Consider the following 25,029-nt stretch of genomic DNA (forward strand, 5'->3'; position numbering starts at 1 on the left):
GCCACCTCTTCAATGCCAGTGGCAACATTCTGAAAAACCATCTGATTCCAGAGTAAATGTGCACATGCAGATTTCCTGAAAATTAGCACAAAGTGTGAAATGAAAACAGATTTAGTTATTTTGCCGTAAGCTGGTATGTAGTTCAGCTCTGTGTAACCACTCCCAGAGGATATAATAAATATGGAAGTGTTTAGATATAAGGCTTCATATTTTCTTTAGTAAATGGCTTTGAGTAAATTGTCCTGAACTATTTTTAACTCTGTAGAGCAGTTAATGGTATGTTTTTTCAGGATTTTTGATCAGCTTGTGGATTGGTATTTTGGAAATATATTTTCAGGATTTTTGGTCAGCTTGTGGGTTTTTTAGAAAAAAAAATGCTATCTGTTTATATATGTATTAATCTAAAATAGGGATTTTTGAATTAAATACCATTAGGTAGTAATTTATTGTCTTTGGTATCAGAGATATACTGGTGATGGTTTTTGGGTTTCATTTCTTTTTAGAGTGTTGTTTTTGGGTGGGTTTTTTTGTTTTGTTTTGGGTTTTTTGCTTTGTTTTGTTTTGTTTTGTTTTTTGGGTTTTTTTAAGCTTTCCTCACAGCCCTTAAAACAAAACATGCTGCACTCTCTCCCAGGCCTTGCCTTCCCCAAAACAATACATTGTAAACCTTTTTTTTTTTTAAAGTAATTCAGAAATTACAGGTTGAGTTTTATTAACCTCTTTCCCATGCTATCTATAAGCATATATCTGGGTAATACAGTTACCCAAAGTAATGCTTCTTTATTTCTGAAACACTGAATGTCTAATCACCAGGGCTTTGACAGCAGTGATATTTTCAGTCGTGTTGGTGTTACTCTAGTTTACACTTGTGGAATGACTCTTGATTTGTAATCTTTTGAGGCACTTGGTCTTACTCTTGTAGGAATTAAAATTCAGCTGAATAATTATGAGGACTAACTAAGCATGTCCTTATTTTATGTCATTTGCTTGGTTTTATGGCTGCAGTTTAAGTATTTGGCAACCAAACCCTGAAGCAGAAATGGCAAACAAGCCCAAACTGACATATTTCTAAGGTTAGCTAAGCGGGAATGCAAATTGTGACAGCCATCTAGTAAGTCCAATCATAGAGTATTCCGAGTTGGAAGGGACCCCCAGGGATCATCAAGTCCAGCTCTTAAGTGAATGGCCTGAACCCATATGGGGACTGAACCCCCAACCTTGTTGTTATCAGCACCGTGCTCTGACCAGCTGAGTCAGATGAGCAGTAACTGCACTGGGTTATAGTTATTTGAAGCCATACGTTGCACTCATTCATTCAAAATGTTGCAATTCCTCCACATTCCTCAAGTAGTTCCTCTCATTCATTTACATTTTGAAGATCAGCAGAGCTCCAGGAGTTATGTCCTTATAAGCTTTATTTACAACAGAAAAAAAAGCACAGGTTTTTATGAATAAATAGCCATGAATCTGTGCAATACACATTTCTCACTGATCAACATAGATTTCTAGTATTGATTTTTTTTCGTCAGCTTTACTATATGCAGTGAATATTCTTAAAATTTTGGCGAAGTTAGTATTGTAAGTATTTGCAATTATTAAATTCTGGAGAGAAAACCTAAACCAAAGCTGGACCACTCATGCTCATTATCTCTGTACCTCCAGGTCCCACTTGACAGGTACTGCTTTGTACTGTGTTACAGTGGGGAATGGAGGCGGAGGCTGGATCGCTCATCTCTGCCCTTCACTCAGGGGATAGGCAGTGTACAGCTCATCTGATTGTAACTAGAAACAACTGCTGAACTTTCATCTGCTAATTACCCTTTCACTGACGACTGCACTGCTGTAGCATCTGGTAGTCATTATATCTTCTTTAAAAAGAATCCAGTAAGAAAAAAAAATATAGCAGGGATAAAAACAATGAGGTATCAGTTTAGAGCACAGAATTGATAACAAATGTTCTATTTCTGGTTTCTTTGCTGCCATAGAAGCCTTGTACCTTCATACAAATAATATGTGTCTTTCATCACCTGTTAAATGAAGTCTGTGCCTGCTGCTTGCAGGTGCTTTGATTATTTTTAGTTTATGCAAGTATCAGTAGAAAGCTTTGAAAATTCTTGGTTTTGCTTTTTCTTTCCTCTACCTGTGGTGTCATATTTTTGTCGTGTTATTTTACAGCCATGGTTGTTACCAACCTCATCAAGCTCTTCACTAGATGGTTTTTCACTTTACTCTCTCTGCTGTGCGGAGTCACAGGGAACCCATGAGGTTCCAGCGCTGTGGCAGCAGCACTGCAAGGCTGCAGGACTGCAAGCTGTCACTGCACCGGTGTCAGCAGGGGCTCCTCAGCTGCCTGCAAGGTTCTAGCAGGCTCGTAAGATTGAGCTGGGATTTCTAGAACAGTAACAAGGAGGATTTGTGTAGTGGCCGGGAGAGGGATTTATATTCTTGTTCTTACTGTTTTGGCCTAAAGTATGAGGGGTAGGGTTGCTGCCTGTTGCTTTACAGAATGCTTATTTCACACCATAATTCATGTACATGTGCAATGTTTAGCTGTTGGAATGATGCTCTGCATAAAGCCACAGTGCACTTCAGTCTGTGCCGATTTTTGCTTCAGACTGGCTTCTGTGTCTTTTCAGTAAGTTTTATGTGTTGGAACACCTACACTCTGCCCTGGCATAACCTGCCCAGTGATGCATGCCTTGCGCCAAGCTCTTCTGGTGTATTAGGTATGTCAGGTAGTGGTAAAAAAGCTCCAACGAAATGCTTCAGGCCTCTTTCAGATGCCTTATGGCCCTAGGAATATGCAGAGGAGTTGTAATGCCCCCTCTGATGCTGGCAGCAGGCTGTTGGCAGGGCTTAGCCCACCATCCCTAATCTTTGTAGCTGCAGGTTGTTGCTACCATTAGTCCTCTCCTCCTGTCCTTGCTGCAGGCTCCTTGGGCCAGGTCCAGTGAAGGTGCAGCCTACTAACCCAAGGGCAAGCTTTCTGGCAGAAGGGACAACAGTTTTATGTATTAGGAGTAATGTCCACGCTGGAGGTGTCATGGCTCTTTCACTTCAGCAGCGCCCACCTTAACCACGTCCATCCTCTCTCCGGTGTGCCAGATCAGCACCAACGTGATCACAGAAATGAGACAAGCTGAGACAGCTGTGAAGACGTGAAAGAACCTGGTAGGAGCTCTTTATCTGGTAATTTCTTACTCTACAACCATACATGAGTAAGCATTTTCTTGGGAGGTTGCTGGGCCCAGGAGCCTGGACTTGCTGCCCAGTAACTTTGCAAGGCAACCCTAAATGCCTAAACTCAGTTGATATCCCTCTCCTTGGTTTGTTAGCTTGGTTTTTGTTTTTTTTCTACTCCTTTAAGGACAATGATGGGTACTTTTCATTAAGTGATCTCTTCAGACTGAAGGCAGTCAGAGTGCACGAGCTTCAGTCGCTGGGCAGGTATGGAATAGGAGCCCTGTCTATACCTCCTGCTGAAGGGAAGGTCACGGGACCAGAAGGGAAAAAATTGGGGAAGAAGCCTCAAAGGCTTTATAGTCTGGGAATTAGGGCTGTTGGCTGCTCTGGATTGATGTGGGTTTTGGTCTGTGCTCTGGGAGTTTTTTTCTGCTTTAGTCCACTTTGGTTTTGGTTTTTTTTTTTTTCTTATTCATGTCTCTGATTAATAATAAGGCAAATATTAATAATTAAAAGTTTTATGTATCCAGATCTGTGTTCTTGATTCCATGTAATTTATTAATCTAATTCCTTTACCTAGATGACCAAGTATTTTTGGCATGTCAAAATGAAAAACTTTTCTTCGTGATTTTCTCTTGCATACCTCTCTGGTCTCTCGCCATCTCTTGTCTTTGTAGGAACTGGAATTTTCACTTAGCTGAAATTCCTGTTTCTCTTGCCCACTTTGAGTATTCATTAGTTTCCTCTATTGAAATTGATGCCAGACCAGTGCTGCTTGATCTACTGCTGCAATTAAATGCAAATTAAACCAGTTTTGCTCAATGTTAGTCTGCATTACAACTCACTAATTAAAAATGCCAAAGTCTGGAAAAACCTGAGTCACTGAACTTCCCAGCCTGGTATAGCTGTCTGTGACTTGTGTTGCAGTGGCACAAGTTAATTGGTTTGGAGTTCAGGGCACAGCAGATGCCTCTCAGATACCAAATAAGTAGAAGATAGGGTATTACCCCTTCCTGTTTGCAGCTGCTTTAATAGGAATTGACCTTTTTTTTTTTTTAAATGTGGTTATTCACAATTGGTAGGTTTAATTCAAGCAGAAGCTAGTGGAGTGACCCAACAGGCAGGTCTCTTCTTGTCATGTTTCTGATTTGTTCTGTTTTGCTGTAAATCCAGGGCTTTTAGTTTGCCCCTGTAATCCTGCTTTTCTGGGAGCCAGAGTGGGAGGAGTGCTCCTTCTCTGAGTTCAACCCTGTCTGCCTCATTCACTGGTGTCTCATCTCTTTTTGCATTAAAATCAAGTTTCCTCTTCCTGCTTGTTTTCTCCACCCCTCCTCCTTTGCACATCTCTACCCTGTTTTCATTTGTGCTCTACATTTTCCTTTGGTGTTGATGCTTCCCAAAAACCTGTCCTGTTGGGACAAATTAGTGTTATAATAAGCATGCCCTTTAATATTATCTCTCTTCTATGCAGGGTGCACATGGGGCCTGATTTTGAAATTGCCCTTGGGATGGGGAGACTATTACTCAGCACACTTTCCCCTGAGTGTGTTTGGAGGCATGACTATACAGAGAACTTAGCTGGGAACACACTATAGGATGACTTGTAGATGTGCTGGTAGGAGTAGGCATTTTGGTGGGTAGCTATTTACTGCCCTGTGTAAATGACTGCTTTTCATTAGAGTTGTTTCTTAAACTGTTTCCATCTCTATGCATGTGTTCCTTTCTTAGGCTAGTCTTAAACAGCTTAGGAAACTATCTGACAATTGGGAAGCTGGTGACACTCCACAGGCTGTATATCTGGCATGGTTTGGATTGTGGTCACTTTTTGGAAATTTGTCTCCTCAGAAGAAGACCACCTGTCTCAAAGTCATCCCCAAACCACAATCAAAATGCTGAAGTTTTTATTTCACTAGTAGAAAATTGTTTATTCAAATGAAATGTTTAAAATTTACGGTGGTCCTTTTCCCTATCCCTGATGCCTTGTCATTCCAAAAATTTACCCTGAGTACTCAGATTGTACATTTCTCAGCAGTGTTGTTTAATTTCTTGGAGTTTAGCATGGTGTGAACTTCTGGTTTTGACACCAGTGTTGTCAAAGGATGGTAGATCTTCTTGCATCTACTGAGCAAGCGTGGATTTACTATGCTTGTGCAGTCTGTCGCTGCAGTCCCAATACCAGGGAACGAGTTGATCCTCCACAGAATGAGCTAGCTGCTGTGTTGCAGTGGTTTGACCACTAGTGATCTGTATGGGATGTGAACCAGTGCTCCAGTACTGACCAGCACGAGGGTCAGATTTCTTGTGCCCCTTGGCTTCTGGGAAATGCATTTGTTGGTGCCCGTGAGTACTGCGTGGAAGGAGGGCTGCTAGGGGTTTCACAGTGCTGGTAATATTTAGTCTCTACTCTGTAAGCAGAGTTTTACCCATGTGAGTGCAGAACCAAAAATGCAGAGACCTCTGGTTTTGGGACTCAGGTTTTTCTTTTAACCTTTCCTTCTGTTGCTGCAGTTTTTATCCCTCTCTGTGGCTTTTTCTGAATACACAAAGTAAAAGAGTTGGATGTTTTGTAAGCAGCAGAGCAGCATGCCACTGAAAGCTATCTTATGTTTGCATGTATAAGATTGTCTAGTTGGCTCAGCACTGGAGTAGACTCACAAGTCTTGCTCTCCTAATTCCTGCCCTACCATTAATCGCTAACATAAACAGGGATAAACCCTTCCCATGCCCTTATATTTACTAGGAAGTCTAATTCAAGTGAGCTAATAGGAAGCACTGAACAATCCAGTGAAGAGTGCATTCCCTCAGTTCTTCCTGTTGAAATCAAGGCCTCCCTCCAGTTCCTGTTTTAGTCCTGTTACCATTAATAACCCCTCCTAAGCCAGTGCTGCAACTTGCATTCCTGTGCTGTGGCTGAAGGCAAAGTTGGGATGAGGAGGAGGTTGGGGCATCCTCCACTGGGGCAGTTTCCTGCCCAGCACTTCCCTTTGCCTGAAGAGTGAAATCATGGCAAGCAGGGCAGTGGGGAAGGATGGGGACAATATTTTTATTCAGGAGTGCTGGATTCAGCTGAACTTGGGGCATCAGCTGCTTCTCTAGCTGTTACCTATTTCATCATGCCCCATATTGTAGTTTTAAGTGTGGTACTGCAGAAGGCAAAAGCCCACATCTTACATAAACACCTGCAGGCAGCACTCTCCTGTATCTCCTGTATCTTACACCAGGCAGGCTTGGCAGGAGGGTGTGATGGAGCAGAGGGAAGTTTGAAGGGAAGGAGGCCTCAAGTGACACAGAGAGATAGGAGAGGGCAGGCCAGCACTGGGGGTGCAGGAAGGGTATGTGAGGAAAATTATAAAAGTAGCAAGAGTAAGAGAAGGAAAAGGAGAGTATCCTTGTTTGTTTATTTTTTAGCAGCCAGGTGGAACACCTGAGATAGCCTTTGTGGAGAGACAGAAATCAAACCTTGGGGCCTGCTTAAGACTGTGTGGGTGCAGCAGCTCCTGTGCTTGTAAGCATGGGAACTAGTGTCTGTATTCCTCTGTGCAAAAACTGATACTTACAGCAAATACTGCAGAGATTCCTTGTTTAGGCTTGGAATGTGGCAGTTCAGAAAAAGCAGATGTTCTGCTGTGCATGGGTATGTCTCTCCTGCTACCAGAGTGCTTCTCTGCTGCCCTTCTCATTCCTTGCTGTGCCAGTTAAGATTTTGCAGAAGAAAGTAAAACCAATGTATAAATCATTCATGATGAAATGCTTGATTCCTGACCCTTCTGAAGGACTGTTTAACTTCCAAAGATTGAAATATAATTGTGTTTATTTTAGCATGCCCAACTTTGCTCATTTCCCTTTCCCAATAATGGTTTCTGTATGCTTTAAGAGGAATAGCCATGCATTTTATTTTTAAGATTTGCATATTCATACTGAAATATAGGTTCCATCTTTTCCACGAAATAGTGAATGGGATTAGGGAAAAAAAAATTAAAAAGAAAATGCAATCCCTGCATTCTCTACCGCAGTGTCTGTGGAAGTGTCCTCTGGCTTGTTTTTTGTTCAAGGGTTTGCTTTTCTCCACTTTCTCCACTTTTAGCTGCTATGTGAAATGTATGCTAACTTCATAAAATCATAATAGGCCATCTCAGGGGAGGTCAAATATAGAAATTATACTTAACTGAGTCCACATAAAAGCTAACAGAAATAGAATTCAGCCACAAATAATATAATGCTGCAGGAGTAATAATACACTACATTCTGTTTTTTTGTTGTTTAGGGGTTTTTTTTAAATTCTTCCCTGGGTATCGTCCCTGGTAGTTTGGTTTTGGGCATTGATCCTGTATAGCTCCACATGGAGCATGTTCAGAAGAACAATGTTTTTTTACCATGAGATTTTGATGGGGCATGCTTAAGAGGGCACAAGGATTCATCTCTCAGGTCTAAAGCTCTGGTTGGGAAAAACTGATTTGAGGTAGTTCTTACCAAGGAAAGCCAAAAAGAGTCAGTTTTAATTTCTAGAATGCAGTTTCATTAACTACTATCAATGGAAAGTTTTGCAACAAAAGGAAAACTCTGGTCTGGGTAATTTTGCGATCATTGGACTAATACCAGATGTATTAAGGAAATAAAGCAAACTCACGGATAAAGATCTAACAATTAAAATTAGGTATTGTCATCATGTTGGCAAGTATCTCGGGTATGCAATCATGTGAACGCTGCAAGGCACAGAGGGCCATGTCTGACCACAGGGTTATTAAGGGCAGGAGATTTGGGTTTGGATAATACAGAAAGTGAATGCCTGAGAGAAACAGAGAATCCAATGCAGTGAGTCCTGGTTTTGTATTTTATTCATGGATCTACTGGCTTTCTACCATGATCTCTAGCCCTGGTGTCTGTTGTGAAAGGGGCTTTGCATAATGTATGATTCCTTTTGAAATGGCCTTGAAATACTTCTTCGGGGTGCTGTTCTCTGTCTTGGGGGATGGACTGAAAAGAATCACGAGCACCAGCTGAAGTGCTGCAGAGTATCTGGTTTCAGGGTCTTTCTGCCTGTGCAGAAAATAATGTTTCTGTACAGCAACGGTGTAAGCAGAGATTGTTGGAGGAGATCTCTTGTGTCTGCAGCAGTCGGGCAGGTTGACTGCTGAGAAGCTGCTGGGTGACAGCAAGGGCTTCCCTGGTTATTGTCAAGTTGTCTCTATTTATTTATTCACCTTACTTTTTGCTCCCATCCTGACAGTAATGAATTTTGGTAATTCACAGTGGGGAAAATTGACTGGCAAAAGAACTGGATTCTGTGCATGATGAGCTTTGAACCCTACACATGATGTTTGGTTTAACAAGAGTTTGCTGGTGTAAATATGCTTGTGTGCTCCTTCTGTTGGAAGCAGAAAGTGAAATTGCAGCTCTGCCAGGCAGGGGAGAAGGAGGGAGAGGCAGAACTCCAGGAAATGACAAGTTCTTGCCCGAATGCTGTTCTCTGCTGTGAACTTTTGTACCTGTAGTACTCTTGGATTCAGCTTTACCAGTGGGAGCAATTAGCTGCTGGTCAAGAAGCATTTTCATGAGAGCCAGGAGGAGATTGCTGGGGGAAGAGCTGCAAAGGCAATGGAAACAAATACACATTAGAAACATTAAATTCCTGAATCTTAGCAAATTGAAAAATAACAGGATAACTTAGGCTTTAGAAAACCTACTGGAAATGAGCCAGAACTTTTTGCAAACTGGAATGACCTTAGCCTGCACTAAATTGCTGCTCAGTGTGAGACCAGAGTTAAAATAGGGATTAAAAATGAGGAGAGTTCATACTCCTACCTGCAGATCAGTGGATCTTTCCATGTTTGGTGGGAAAACAACCCAAGAGTAATGTTGGGAAGACCTCAGAACAAATCCAGCATGTATGAGAATAAGAATCAGAATAATAACCTTAAATTTAGAATTGTGGCAGTAAGCAGCATGAGCATGGCAAGAGGGGTTTTTTTCAAGTTTAACTGAAGCTTTAATTTGTGGCACAGCAGTTTTTGAAATGTTGACATTACCAAGGATTGACTGTACAAATCAGTCAGATTTATAGTGTGGATTGGAAAATGTTGAACAAAGCAGACAGTAACTGTATTTTTTTGAAAAGTGTGTTCCTAAATTCCTCCCCTTGGAGAAATCCTGTATCTCTTTGAATTCACATTTCAGGTTTACTGACTGAAAATCTCTGTGGCTTGACTGGTTACAAATGTTTTCATGCAAGCACATTAGCTTTTAAGTTGGTACATAAGCTGCTTTTTTTAAAAGAAAGTGAATAAGCTTGTAAAATAGTGTGTTGGAAACAAAAAAAGTCTTTTTTTCATATAGACAGATCTGATTCATCAGAAAGCATCAAGATAATTGTCACGATTTTCATTTTAAAAGGAAACCAAGAAATCTTGGCACAAGTGTAAAACTTTCTGTTGCTATACTGGCCTGTTGCCTGGAGCTAAATATTTGCCTCATGAATTTTCCTTTCCCTATCAGGAACAGGAAGCAATGTTACAGATGAAATGCATTAAGGTTTGTAAGTGATGCCTGTTATTCAAAAAAGGAAAGATGCTTACATGTTACACAATTTATCAACTAGATAAAACAATTTTTATTCTGGATGGTCACTTAATTTCTGGGAGTACTTCTGAGGTGGAGATTTGTAATCACTTGCTGCAAGTCCCTTCTAATGAACACACATATTAGACCCACATTTAGCTAAACAATTCCAAATGCTGTTAATATGACTAGGCACATTTCCCTCTATTTTTCCCCTAATTTTTCTTTTATTTCAATGAGCTCAGCCACGAGTGATTCAGGCTCTTGCCATAGCTTCTCAGCCTTTTGTGTTTCATGATCTTATGGTAACTCTTCATCTTCCCTTTGGTCCCTGAAGTGGGGCAGCCATGGTTGGCAGCAAGCAGCTGCATTTTCTGTCCTGTATCACTCCCTCTGTGCCTTACCTGGGATAAGAGGAAAGAGAAACCAATCCTGTCAAGAGACTGCAAAACCTCAGAGGCCACGGAAATACAGGAAAGGTGTTTTAAGATGCTGCTCCTTTCAGGGGCTTCTGGAAACGCACCTACTTGTTGGGAAGACCTCACTCTGCAGCAGAAAAACCCAGCATCCCTGTCAGTACCTGCTGGCCTCCCAGGTCAGGAACCACCATGATATTGGAAGCATTTTATGTTTTATCAAATAAAATAAACATGACAATTGGCTCGCCTTTTCTTCCTGCCTGGGACAAGGTAGAGGGTGAGCAATTGATTCATGTCCTATTCTTAGTCACAAGGGAATTCAGAGCCACCACACTACATTTATCTAGCTGATAATATGGTGAAGGGCTCTCTGAAACTATAATAGCCAGGTTTTCCTCCAACTTGGGTTGTTTTGAGACAATAGAGGTGATAGTGCTAGCTTTGATTGTCACAAAAGACTGAGGAAGGGCTTTTTGCTGTAACTGTGTATCCTACAAAATCTACTCTGTGTGTGGAAGATGTGATATTGAACAATAATAATTCATTCAGTTTGTATCTTTATTGAATCTGCTTTGTGCTATATTTTTCTGCTCTTTAAATAACAGTTGCCATCTTTATGGAATTAAAGGATAAAATTTAAATGGTGAAATAAACTAGCCAAAATGCAGAGCTTCATTTTTTTTGCTACTTTCTGTTTCTATGTTTCTGAAGTTAGGCAAGTTGGTTTTCCCCCAGTGTTTTTCCAGGGATATCATGTTATCTAATGCTTAATTATTTCCCTCTCATTGCATATTGTAGAGTGTAATTTCTGATCTCCAGCACAGACTTGCATATTTTATTCTCTTTATGGGTAATTCTCAAAAGTTTTCCTTTCATTTTGCCTTTTTATGCAGCTGTTAAAGGGCTTCCTTCTTAGCTAAGCATACCTGACATTAAATAATCACCGTGTATATTATGACTACACATTTATAGTTTGTGAGTTACGCTAGTTTGAATGAGAGTTTGGCACACAATGGAGTTTTTCCATGTATTCTGGAAAAGCTTTGCATGCTAATAAGCCTTGCAGTTAGCTGAAGTACTCTTGTTTCCTAATGGAATCTGCTTTCTTTAGACTCTCGAGGAATTGAGTGAGAGCAGTGTGGTAGCTGTGGTTTGTATCTATCTGTGCATTATCACACACCCTTGCAGGAAGGAGCCAGGAGAGTTCTAGAAAATATCTGTACTGTCTTTGATGTTTACATTTTTCATTTTATAGCCATTCAAGTATTTCAGGTACTGATGAAAACTTGAGTCCTAGATGGGACCTATCTACTGGCCTTGTTGCAATCTAATGATTTTGCTGGGCAGGCATTTGTCTTTGTGAGATGTATCAAGTTATATGCTTCCAGTTCCTTATGCGTGTCAGAAACAATTTCTTACATTGAGGGTTTTCTATGCAACTTCTTCAGCTTTATTGCATAAAAGCATCAAGGTACAAAATTATTTTATGTCAATCTATTATAGCTGTTGGTGTTAAAAAATTGTATCTGTGTATGGTGTCACTCATCTGGACAAATCTTTAGTGTGTAAGAACTGCTCTTCATTCAGGTGACTTATAAGAAAATGCAGAGAGAGAAATTAGAGCCAAACTGATACAGCTCAACCCCCCCAAAAAACTACTGATTGCCAGAATTGGAATGACCCACATTAGTGGCTTCAAATGGAGAGCTGGAAAAGAAGAAGAGAAGGCAGGGTGTTTAGGCAAGAGAAAGATGATGAATAACTACAAAACATTGAAGGTCAGAAAGTTTGGAGCACAGCCTAGAGAAAGCTCAAGGTGTGTGGCATTGGGATTGTGCCCTGTGTCACCGGTTTTGAGTGGCCAGCAAAGGAAGCGTCCATCTCCTTTCTAATCCCTCATGCACACAGGGACTCTGGGGGTTGCTATGAAAACTTTCAAGCTCTCATTGCAAATTCTCTCTAGCTACAGCAAATTATCACACACAGAGATTTTGTCTGGCTGTTCTAATGCAAATGGGCAACATTGAGTCTTCTGTCACAAAAAAGTGATATTGAGCAAACCATCTGCATGGGTGCTGTGCCTGGCACAATTGCTGGGAATGTAGCTGTTTCACTCTACCATGCTTTCATTTAGAGTCGATTTAAAACTACTGTTTTTATTTGTGCCTTTCAAACTGTGAAAACTTTGACTTCTGTTTTGTTTCTAAAGATATTTACTAATGAGGAGCTGATGTAACTTGTTTTGGAGGACAGGCTCTTTTATACACAGAGTTTATGAATTGAGATACAATCTCTGATAAACGTGGACAAAATTAATGAGCCTTTACGAGTGGCCAGAACAATATTTATTGTTTGCAAGTTGTGTTAACTCGTAGGCATCCCTTGACAAACAGGGGGAATGGCCTGTTGTGATTTGCAGCTGCCTGCGCCACAGAATGCGCTTACTAGAGCTTTCCACCCACTATTCAGCTTGCTGTTGCCTGCTTGTTTTCTGGTTTAAAAAGTGTTTTCGTTGTCAAACTGCATCCAAACTATTCAGTGGAAGCAGCCCATTTGCTGGTGCTCCGAGACGCTTCGCTTTGTCCCTGCTGACAGCTGATGATGGATGCAGAATATTCTGAGCCGAATGGTAAATATGAGTATTCTACTTATGTCACTGTTTTTAGAGATATTGATTTTATTCAGGTCCAACACATGTTTTATGACTCTGATTGTATGTGGGTGAGGTGACAGTATCCAGAGCTCTGGATACCAGCAAAATCCCATGGATGTAAATATATAGAAAAGAGACAAACTGCATTGGGGGGAAAAAAATCTTGTTCATAGGGGGGAAAAAAAAAAATCTTGTTTGCATAATAGTGCTGTGATAACAAAGGAAGGTTTTTGGTTTCTGTTACTTCTGAAAACATAAAAATCCTACATAAATGTGTAGCATAATAACCACATCTGATAGTGTAAAAGGGTGTTCTGTAAAATCTGGCTTTATAGGCACCACAAAGCTAAACAGTATAAACTAAGGAGGAATTACCCAAGAAAGGGCATTTTGAATGCCTGCCTGGGTGAAATAGGAAAAAAATGTAGGAAAGCCTGAAATTATGGGTACAAACTGAGTGCTGAGTTTTAGGAGAAGATTGCACCAAAAGCTGCAGATATGGATGAAAAAGATGTATAGAACTCTTTGCACTGTATTTGCATTCTTTGCACTACTAATTTATTAAAGGTTTATCCACTCAGTGCCATATCAAATACTGAAATTGGAAAAGAGTGCTTCAAAGGAACTTTTCTGATTTGTTTCTAGAATCCTTGTTTATATTTTAGGAATTAATGTAGTTCTTAGGGAACAATTCCACAAATATGTACATTTTGTTTTCTTGCACCATCTAAAGAGAATTGTTTGTGTGATCAATCAAATGCATAATCCTTTGCGGAATTAAATCTTAAAAAAAATAGTTCTCCAAAATACCTTTATGCATTTAAATGTTTTTAAGATAAATAAGTATCAGGTGTTTTCATGTTTTATCTCAGGTCTGCATAATTTCTAAGGTGGAAAACCCCAACATTTATTTATTTTTGTTTCTCTGTGTTTATATGCTCACTCTCTCTTTTTATTTTTTAACTCAACAAACCAAAGGATACTTTTAAAAATTACTTGCTTCTAAAAAATCTAGAGGTGCTACAATGATACTGTACTTTAAAAAAAGGGGGAAAAAAAGTTTTCCTTTTGATGTTGGAGAACTTTTGTTCCTCATCCCACTGTGCAAGTGTTTATATTTTATGTTTCTAAGGAAATTAATTTCAAATGGTTTCTGATTAGTGGCTTGGCCCTACTTCATTGTCATGCTGATTTTCATATGGTTCTCTTAAAAATGGAATATCAGCAAGGCAGACATGGTAACAAGGGAGAAACAGCAATCCTGGATATTTCTGGACACCTTAATGTGGGAAGAGCCTGTGAGGGAGGAGGTGGAACTGGGCAGCCAGGTTCTGAGCTGGGTGTCCCAGGCAGAGTGAGGGAATGTGAGGTGAGGAGGGATACAGCAGTTAGAGCAGCACAGGGAGGGACAGCTGGAGAGGGCACAATGAGAATGTGGTGTCTTTTTCTCCCAAATCAGGGAAATTTAACACATGATGCATGGCACCACATAGTGGGCTAGAACAAAGGGAGTGTAACTGGGAGCAGAGATGCAAAATGTCAGAAAAGTGAGATGCTCAGGGGGAATGCTGTGTTGTGCCTCTGGTTGCAGCCAGTGGTGCTGCTGCTGGCTGTGGTGTTGCAGCTCCCTGAGGAATGAAGTGAGGCTGACGGCTGTGCCACCCCAGCACTCCTGTGCTGCAATAAACCCAGAATTGGTGTCATGGTACCCAGCTGAGATGGTCTGTGCTCACCAAATCACTGCTGATCGAGGTGGGACTGTCAGCACTGGGACGTCACCTTCACATCATTGCCCCTTGTACTAAGAAATGCCTGGTTTCTCCACAGAATGTCACTAATCCAGCATATTCCCTACTGGTGCTGGAATGTCCACATCTCTGAGATGTGTTTTTGCTGTGGTTCCAGCATTCTTTGCTTTTATTTGTCAGCTCAGAATATGTGAATGCCCGGTACACAGAAGTGCTCTGTAAATAGCTGGAGATGTGTAAAGGACTGGAGGAAAAAGCACAAATAAAGTAATGTCCACTGCACATTTAATTTTTTGTTTGCTTACATGTGGAAGACATAGTTAAATTAATAAAGCTTCAGTTACTAAAGAATTACCAAGAGTTTCTTCATGGCTACACAGTCAGTAGCTCTAAATTTATGCTCTTACTGCTGGCCAGGTGAATTTAATAATTATTTAAGCTGATGAAATTGGGCTGCTGCTTTGTCACAATGAAAAATGTGTTTCCTTAATCCTCCTAGGAAACTGGAAATGGAGGGTCATAGTTCACAGGTATTCTCTTCCATTTTTGGCTTCTTTTCCCTTGGCACCAGTGGATGGTGAGCAGCCTTGTGCCGCGGCACGTGTCCACCACAGCAACACACTGATTAAGCCCATCATCCTCTGTTGGTGTCTCTCCTCCTCTTACATTTTATAAAAACTGCTATTTTATTATTATCTAGTAAATAATTGTGTGTGCTACGTTCCGTCCTGTACGTTTGCTTCTTTGTGTCAGTTTTTTAATCTTGCCGGGATAAATGAGGCTTTGGAAAACCACAGTGAAGAGTTTAGTATAAGGGAAGCCTTCAATGTTAGCTTGCTTTCATTTATGTCCTGTGAAATGTAAATCCACTCTGGTTCTCTCTGGCATATTTTAAGTCATAGGTGCTGGTTGCATCCTTGTCTCCAGTGTTAATGGTGTGAAGAGCAGGACTGCAGCCTTAGCACTGAGGAAGGAACCAGGGCGGAAATGAAAACTACTCTTCGTTTTCACATTAGTCCTCCACCTAATTGGTTTTTTTTTTCCCTGACAGTAAATGTGCCTGTTTTTTAACTGGCAGAAATCTGTCAGCCTAGTACTGATGGATTTTGATCCTAAACTCAGGGATACATTGTGATTGGATCATGATGCTGGTCTTTCCATTTGCTGAAGCTGGCAGTAGCTGCTCAGGAGGAATACAATGCCCTGCTAACTCCGCTGTGTCAGTGCTGGCTTCGTCACGATACCAGAAACATCTTTTGTTCACTGCTAGTTTATAAAGCTTTCCCTGATTGTTTTTAAATTGATGCTGCACTCTGGGAGAAGTTACAAGTGGCTATTTTTTTTGGAAAAGCATCAATGCACAAATGTGCTTCTAGTTACTGTGTCAGTGAAAATCTGAAAAAATTTGAGGAAAAGAACGCCCTTTTTTGACATGATGTTTTGATGTAGATTTGATAGTAAGAGAGGGTTTTTTTCTGTTTTATTATCTTTTTTTGAACTGAAGACCAGAAATTTGTATACTGCCCAGAGGTGCTGAATTCCCAGGCAACAGATGATAGAGGAACTGAAGTCACTGAGAAATTACATTTAAAGATGCTGCTCATATGGTTGTAGAGCTCAAAAGTAAACTGCAGTCAAGTTGTTTATATAATTGTTTAAACACATTTCAATTCAATAGTTAAATAATTTTTACATGTTTTTGTCTCTTTCCTCAAAAAAAGGAAAAAAAAAAGTAGGCAAAGGGAAAACACTGTGAACTAAAAATATTACAAGGTTAAACTGAACTACAAAGTTGTATTTAGAGTTTTTATAAATTGTGTTTTTTCCATCTGTTTGTGTTTGGGATAGGACTGGCCAGAGCTGAAACTTAGACTTCTCTATTTCAGATCCTCCTAATTTGGCTGTTGGCAATTCAGAAGCAGCATCCCTTGAGGGCCTCGTGCCTTCTGTGTGCCATGCAGAGATACTCCTGACCCTCTCTGTGATTTATGTGAAACAACCGTGCTGACCTGTTGGCCAAAATGAATGAAGTTCTGTTTTCTGTTAACTGGCAAATTACTGCTGTGGTTTTATTTCTCCAAAAGGGTTAAAAAAACTTGTGGGAAGCTCAAATGAAATTGGCTTTTTTGTTGTCTGAACTTGATTTTGTTACTCTTGCAGTGTCACCGTTTTGCAAACTCTTGATCTTCTAGGCTAGACAGGATCTGCATTTCTAATACAAAAATTCAGGCTTTTTACAGATCTGGAACAAAAATAGACAAGTTTCTCCAGAGTTATTAACCTGGCGCCTTCTCATGAGCACTAATTTTACTCAAAACTGACACATCAATTGCAGCAATTTTCCTTAAAATGTGAAACACTGTAATATCCTCAAATTTAAGGGTTATTAAAAAAAAATGCATCTCCAGTAACACTCGATAATTAAATTCTGGTAGGTTTAATATAAGATTTGCCTTTGTAGAGTAGATGTTTGCCAAATAGAAAATACACGTTCAAAATACAAAGACTGTTCAGGACACAGGGTCATAATGTTAGCAGGTGAAACATGAAATGAAATAGGGTATTGTTACAACAGGGTGCAATAAAAAAAATTGTAAGAGTTACATTTGCTGATTTTTTTCAATATTTCACTGTATGAAAAAAATCCAGATGTGCTAATACCTTGTCAATATTTTCTTTTTGACTGTCTCCAACTAAATTGAAGCCCAGCTCCAATAAGGATTTTTCTTTCCCAACCTATCCTCTTTATTCCTTGTCTGTGAGAGTATAATTTGAGACACACACCTATTCCCTGGGCAAGAACTAACAAAGTATGACTTGTTCTACTAGATGAGTTCTTTGCCCAAAATAAAATGCTCCCAAATTAGAGCTGGGGTTGTGTTGATGAAAACAATAAATTGAAGATTGAGAACTTGCCAATATCCGCATTTCCTCATACCAAACTTATTATTTGTCAGGTGTGTCATCATGTGTCTTGCCATCAATCACCAAAATAAATGCCATTGGAGTAAATGTCAGTCTGGCATAAATCTTGAATATAAGTAGCAACGTACATGGGAAAATTGTGGTGATGATTTTGGTAAATGGTAAATTTTGGTGTGATAATTAATTTGTGGTAAGAGTTCTGGAAGACCTTCACTGAAATGGACATAATTGTGTGCTCCTAGTCCATACAGACAGATTGGCTTGGGAAGAACCATGGAAGTTGCTTTCATAGTAACAAATAATTTGGAAGTTGGTTTTGGCTATAGAGCTATTTGTAACTGGTTTTTTGGTATAACTGTGGTGTTCACAGTTCTTGTTTAGTTAGATGTTTCCTTCACGTTTTTCCTACTAGGGTAATTTTCACTGTGTGTCTTTAGAGCTGAAATAAAACATTAATGTTAATCCATAGCATTATTTGAATGTTACACTAACTGATACTTTATGAGCAGATTCAAAGTGCAAATTAACTGGAATAGAAGCAATTTTAGCAGGAGGTGTCATGTTGAAAGCAGAGCAATGGGACATTGGAGCTATAGTGAATATCCTTTAGACGTTAAGGTTACAATTCTAGCAGGTTATTCTTCAAGTCTAAAGATGGTCCTTTGGTTGGACACGTCCTTGTGCCAAGTTGTGGGATACAGCAGCAAGGAGCAGCTGGCTGAAGCCTGTGCAGCCAGAAGCTGGTTTGGTGAGTACATTCATATCCTGTTCATTTTTGAGCTTGTTGGAGCCATTTCCCAGTGTGGTTGTCAGCCTCCTGTGATGGGAAATGGTATGGAAGCTGAAAACAGTGCTTCAGGGAAAGGCAACAACTGGCAAGCAATTCCACTTGCTCCTGTGTAGAAATCTACACTTTTATCTGGGCACGTACCAAGGTAAACAGACTCTGCTTCCTGGGAGGAAAACTACATTTGTTCCCAAGCTGCTCCGTGTGCAAACTGGGAACCTTTGCGTTGGGACAGCATGGGTGGGTGGAGATAGCAGCTACTTTACTTGTCTGACTTTTACCAACTGCTACAAATCTGTCAGAGACCTGATGTGAGTCTTGGTGTCTGAGGAAGGAACAACCACAGAGTTTAGAGAGTTCCTGCCTTGAGCTCTCAGCTGCAGGTTAGTGCCCTGACAGCAAGATTTTTCCAAAGCTTATCTATCAAGTGCTGCTTTATCATGAAACTTTTTTAAAAGTACCCTCAATCTACTTTCAGGTTTCACTATGATAGAGATGTAAATAATGCAGAACATTTTCATGGTAATTTGATAAATTCAGAAATAGTTTCTGTAACCTGCTCCAATTTTTACACAAATTTTTAACCACAATTTATTACACTAAATGGCAAGAGAATAAAAATTCAAACCAGATATCATGTGCCTCTTGGAAATTTGCCCTCTCCACAGGGTATCTGATGTCCTTAAAAGCATTAAACCTGTCCATATTGCTATATTTCTATTTCATAATTATCATGTGACTAAGCTTTTGCAGTTTTGACTGCTTTGCTACACTGTACAAGTACCTCATGTTTTTGCACCCTCAGATTTCATAGAGTGGTTTGGGCTGGAAGTGACTTTAAATTCTAGATCCATCCCTTCTGCCATGGGCAGGAGCTCCTTGTAATAGACCAGGTTGCTCAGAGCCCCATCCACCCTGGCCTTGAACATCTCCAGGGATTGGGCATCCACAACTTCACTGGACAACCTCTTCCAGTGCCTCACCACCCTCACAGTAAAGAATTTCTTCCTAATGCCTGGAATCTAAACCTGCCCACTTTCAGTTTAAAGCCATTTACCCTTTGTCCTATCACTGCATGATCTTGTAAAAAATCCCTCTCCACTTCCATCAAGATGAATATCCAGAAAGTTTTCGGTAATATTAGAGAGACAAGTGTTTTAAAAAGAGTGAGTTTTGGCCAGATGAACCAGATGTTTTCTGGTTCACTGTCTGCTGTGCTTTTGCCTTATATTCCCTTTTGTCTGTGCTATTTCCTTGCAGCCCCTGCTGTGGAGCTGGCAGGCCAGGGGAGAGGGAAGCAGCCAACCATAGCTCCTTGCACAGCAGTGCTCTTGCCACCACTGCTCTTCATCAGGAAGCAAAAGGCATGTTAGTCTTTACAATTATTTGCTACTATCTTGTTCTTCCAGGTTTTGCTGCCTTCTGAGGCACAAGAAGTTTGGCCCACCTTGTCAGTATTGTTTATTAACTCCACTTGTCAGTGCAGGGATTGCTTCCCTGTTGTCCTTGCCAGGTCTGATGCTTAGTCACTGAATGTTTTTCCCTGACTTTCTTGTTGCTTCCTTTTTCTTTCATGTCATATAGCATGCATGAGCTTTTGCTGAATGATATATGCAGAATTATTCATCATTTTAATATATACAGGCTTGATGCATACCTGAGTCTAATGAGTAAGGAAATAGTTGTTTAAGTTGCAGTATTTAATTCATATCTTGTAGCTGAAAATAAACAGTACAAATCCATAGGCTTCTTTCCAATTAATCATGCTTATAATATTACTGTGAAGCTGTGTCTTCTTTTCTCTATTTCTATTCCTTCTGTCCATCAACCTTACCATTTGTTTATCCCCATTTATTTTACTTTCTCTCAAGGCTTTAAATGACTTTGAGAAAAGGTATTTTATTGGCTGTACAGCTCAGGTTGGAATCTCTTAGTGTAGGCAGTGGGAGTTTTTCATGGGAGTGACACAGGTGAGAGGCAGCAGTTCTGGCACCAACATTAAAGTGAAGAGGTAGGGCCAGTTTTAGGATGAGCATAAGCTCTAAATTATGATCTGAGTACAAAATTGGAGTAGCCTCTTTCTCTGTTCTGCTCAAGTCAGTAGCTTCATACCAAGCTTTTACAGAGCAGTGCTTAGTCAGACCTGCACAGCCCATGGAATTTTATCCAATAATCTCTCTACTAGGCTCAGTAATGCGTGTCTGAGCTCATCATCTCTCTTCAAAATATGTTTGACAACTGAAAATTATAAAAAACAAAAATATTTTTCATTCTAAAAGAGAAGTATTCTGAAGGTATACTTTGAAGTCTGTTCCTCTTCCCAAAGACTTTGAACTCTGCAACATATGTGAGAAATACAAATTTAAGTTATTTTCAGTAGAGAAAAAATCACTACAAAATATTTGAACATGAGTAATATTTTTTTTAGTATGTCTGGGTTGTCCTGGCATTCCTTATATAATCCCATGTATATGGAAATGTTGAATTTGCAATTTATTTGCATCATTTCAAGAGACAGCACCAGAAGGACTTACAGAGGCCACATACTCAGCCAACACTTAATGCAGGAAGAAAACTGAGTGATTTTAGCTCTAAAGCTGGAAATAGTGGCTTTATCAATATGTGTCTGTCATACAACTCTTGACCAAACTTTTGGAGTTTGCACCCTCACAACAGGGAATTTTCTAGTGCTAACACTTTTTACCAAATAGGCAGGACTTCCTTAGATGTGGCACTTTGTCAGTCCATGGTGTCCAAGAAGCAGGAGAAGAATAACCTTATTGTTACATTCCTTTTGTTTTCCAACTGCTACAGTCAGTTAGTTTTGTGAGATGTACATCAAATTCTTCCTTCTAGGAAAGCACAGTAACTGCTCTCAACATGGTATGTGCTGTACACTGAGAACACTTCATGAGCAGCAGAAGTTTCTTGCACCCCACCGACGTATTTTTGTGGTGGTGTGATTCCAGGGAGCAAAAGGTTCTCTCACTGTTTTCAGAGCTGAAAAAAATGCAGTATTAGAAACTTATAATGTTCTCTCAGGGGATTCTAATGAAACATTCAAATAAGGAGAAAATAGCTGTTAAACAGAATAAATGTAAACCTGGGGAAGGTAGCTGGGGAGAATTGATAAAATATATTTTGTGTGAGTTTGACTACTTGTACCAGTTTTCACATAAATAAACATCATTAGGGTGTGCTTCGAAATCTTGATGAATTTTATTCAGCTGTGTACCATGGTATGGTGCCAGAGACCTGAAGAGCTACAAATCAGAGCTTTGCAGCCTAATTTCTCAGGGAGCTGAAAGGTTCTGTGTGTTAGTACTAGCTTCGGTTAAGATACTTCTTGGAGTTGTTATTTTTTTAAATTTTCAGGTCTGTATATATTAATTTTCCAAATTAGTAACTTATAAAAGTGAGTGGAATATGGATTACATAGATGCTGGTACTATGCATGAAATATAGATTACATGGATCTGGGAATCTCTGTTAACAAAAGGTATAAAATAGATTTTCTTGTCTAAGTAAATGTGAGACTTGCTGGGACAGAGTGGGGGCAAAAATTGAGCCCTGCTACCTTTTTCAGACTGGTTTTTTTGAGTGTATATGAGTTTTCTACATGGTTATTTTATTCTCCAAAATTTATCTGTGCAAGAATTGGTCAAACCAATGACTCTTGGTACTTTTGTCCTCTGCATTGTTGCATGTGTGAGTTTTACTGCACATAAGGCTTATTTTACATTCCGCAGAAGCCTGCCAGGATTTTCCATTCTGTTTCAAAGCAAGAGTTCACATCTGAGAGTTTTCTCACTCTAGTGGTGGGAAAGGTCTGTTGGAGTGTGCTGTGATAACTCTGCAGAGAGTTAAAACTCAGGAGAACAGGAATCAAGGATTTGAAAAGGTGGAAAGGTATTTTTATTTTAATAAAAGTGATGAACATTTTATCTTCCTTTGGTATGAACGCTGTTTGCCTTGCAAATGAGAATTCAGCTTCTCAAATCAAAGATCATTTCAGCAGTTATGAATGTATGAATGAAACAAAATGTTAAGAGATTGCAAAAGTAATGCAAATGCGTGAGGAATTTTATCTTTTTAAAAGTTGAAGTAAATTGAGTTGAGGGTATTTGAAACTAATAGGTAGCAAAAGAAACAGGCATTTAACTGCACTCAGAGCCCTGCTTGTAATACTGGTGTCTTACTAACTGCATTTTCCCTTGGATTCAGAGCTCTGTTTGAACATCAGTGTTCCATGCATTAGAACACAAGGGCTTTGGGGTTTGCAAGTAAACCTTTCCTGTGTGCATCTTCTTGCACGTGCCTGTTCAGGAGCACAGGTGACAAGCCTTGGACAGTTGCCTCTCTTGGGATGCCATGTCACAGTTTGTCCTTCTGTACCCTAAAATCGGGGCTGCAGCCTGGGTGTGCCAGCCACAGGCAACCCTTTCAGCAGGCAGCTTGTGTCTTATACTCTGCAGGGGACTCCCTTCTGCAGTCTAGTGACAGCAGACAGTGACAGGGAGCCAGCATTTTTGGAATAAGGTGTTATTTATTCATCCCCTGAAAATGTCTGTTGGATGCACAATACGATAATGCATGAGATGTAGCTTTGTCTCCAAAAAGACTTATGTGGAAAGGTTTTACTTGCTCATTTAGAAATTCCTCTAAGCCTAGATAAGTCTGTCCCAGGCAGGGGGAGCTGGCTTTAGCTGTGTTTTTAGGAGATGGATTCACATCCCTGTTTCAGCCCCGTGCACACATGTTGTTCTGGCGCAGCCATACAGCTCTCGTGTGACCCAGAACAGGGGCTGGATCTGCCTTAAAAATGAAAAAAAACCCCAACGTGTTTTGTGGCTTTTGTTTTGCATGGCGAAGCCAGATCTGATTCTCGGCATGGCTGTGTAAACAGGCATGCTGGCATCACTGTAGGGTGCAGGCAGCAGCATTTCAGTCAGGCACTACTGTGGGAGGCTCTTGTGGATGAAATCATATCATGAGCTTACAGCACGTCTGTGTGGGGGTCAGTCTGTGTGCTGATTTTTGGTTTTCTTTCCCTGCTTCCTTCAGACCCTTTCTCTTTTCTTGAAGTATGAAATAGCCTTTGATTCAGTTGTAAGCTTTGGGAAAATTAACACATTCAAATATGGATGGATTTATGCAGGCAGTCTCCCCAGTTAATGGTGTTGGCACTGTCAGTTCCTTTTGAAGCTGTGTCTTTGAGACATTTACCTGCTTGCTTATTTTCCTTTTTTTTTTTTCCTGCTTCGAAGCTTGGCAACCTCTTTACTGCTCACTTTCTTCTTCACCGAGGAAGCAGAGTTAAAAGCTGAAGAGCACATCTGACAACACTGATCAAAAACAAGCATTATTCTACTTCTTCCCTTTTCTATTTCTACCCTAAACTCTACCTCCCCTCAAGTTAATCTTTAAAACTTCCAGCACAGAAGTTGACCAAAATAGTTAAATTTAAATATTTTGGGAGACGCCTCCATCTTCCTTCTTCCTGACTTCCATTTTCTCCTGTGGGCTGATTATACTGGCTTGTTATCTCTGTTGGCTCCTGGGGTTGGTTGCAGATACATCTCTAATGTGAGAAGATGGCAGAAGCTGCCACTATTATTATTGGGTTTTGAATATGTTGTAGTCTGGTATTTTCCTGCTTCTAGAGCTCTTTGAAGAGCCTGAGAACCAGTTGTGTGTGCTTTTTGAAGTTCTTCCTCTTGAGTGAGGCAGGAATTCCAACTGGCTGTTCCTGCTGATATGTGAACCCAAGAGCTTTTCCTTAGGAGTGCATCCTGAAAAATGGATGTGGTGACATAATGGCCACTCTGTTTTTTTTTCCTTTTCCTTCATTCCTTCTCCTCCTCCCAGCTCATTGAGGAGAAGCACATGGAGGCACGCCTGAAACCATGTAGAGATACCTGCAGCATTGCTAGTACTGGCATGCAAAATAAATTGCAGGTTGTCTCTGTGTGTGTTTGCTGGGGAAGCCTTAGAATTTGATGTCAGTCTGATTGTTACTGCATTCAGGTCTTAGTGCTTGAAACAGCAAAATTGTATGCAGTCGTACGTAGTAATTTGAATGAAACAAGATAAAATCAAGAGGAAAGGAAGTGACTGAAGGGTCTTTAGCATGCCCTTATTAAGACTTATAACCAAAATACATGTTGAATTTAGAATTAAAGACCAAGTCTGCTTTTACACTTCTCATCTGAATATTACAGTTTCAAAGGGAAGGAATTACCTTGACTTGTCATTTAACACAGGAAAGAAATGAGAGGTGGAAAAATGTCTGATTCACCAGTTAGTACATATCCAAAATTGTCGTGTTAGCCTTGTTTTGTATATGCATGACTGCAATTTCCCCTGTGCTTAATGCAGGGAGATCAAGCATTTCAGGAGACCTGGCAAAAGGGATGGGAGGTGTGTTGTGTGCGGGGAGCCGCTGCCAGCCCTTGCCTGCCCCGTGGCTGGTGTCTGCACTGGTCCAGCCTCATCCCTGCAGCCAGGTGCTGGGCTCTGGGACAAGCTCCAGTGTGGGAGGACCACGTGTGGGCATGGCCTGCTGGGCTGCTCTGCCCTGATGAATTGGCTCTCAAGGCATTCCAAAAGCACGTGTGTGTTTGTGATAGATAAAATGGGTGTCGTTGGTGTAGTTGGTTTCAATGTTTTAATGGAGAGATATAAGCTCTCATTTTTTCAGTGGAGCAATATGCCGTGCTCTACTCTCACCTCCAGCCCTTCCTCCTTCCATGATTTCCT

The 25,029-nt window shown here is 40.3% G+C and overlaps 1 protein-coding gene across 8 annotated transcripts in view; it reads left to right on the forward strand.

Annotated features, from left to right (window-relative positions):
- Positions 1-25,029, forward strand: part of NHSL1 (NHS like 1) — a 174,332-nt gene that overhangs the window by 19,877 nt on the left and 129,426 nt on the right. The window contains exon 1 of one of the 8 annotated variants that reach the window (XM_064413526.1): positions 12,744-12,786. The exons of the other annotated variants lie outside the window; for them this stretch is intronic. Within the exon in view, the coding sequence (XP_064269596.1) occupies positions 12,756-12,786 (31 nt within the window). The 5' untranslated portion in view covers positions 12,744-12,755. Of the gene's footprint in view, positions 1-12,743; positions 12,787-25,029 lie in introns of those variants that run through there. 8 annotated transcript variants of the gene reach the window in all.

The sequence above is a fragment of the Passer domesticus genome, chromosome 3, assembly GCF_036417665.1.
Source record: "Passer domesticus isolate bPasDom1 chromosome 3, bPasDom1.hap1, whole genome shotgun sequence".
In the NCBI taxonomy this organism is placed as follows: domain Eukaryota; kingdom Metazoa; phylum Chordata; class Aves; order Passeriformes; family Passeridae; genus Passer; species Passer domesticus.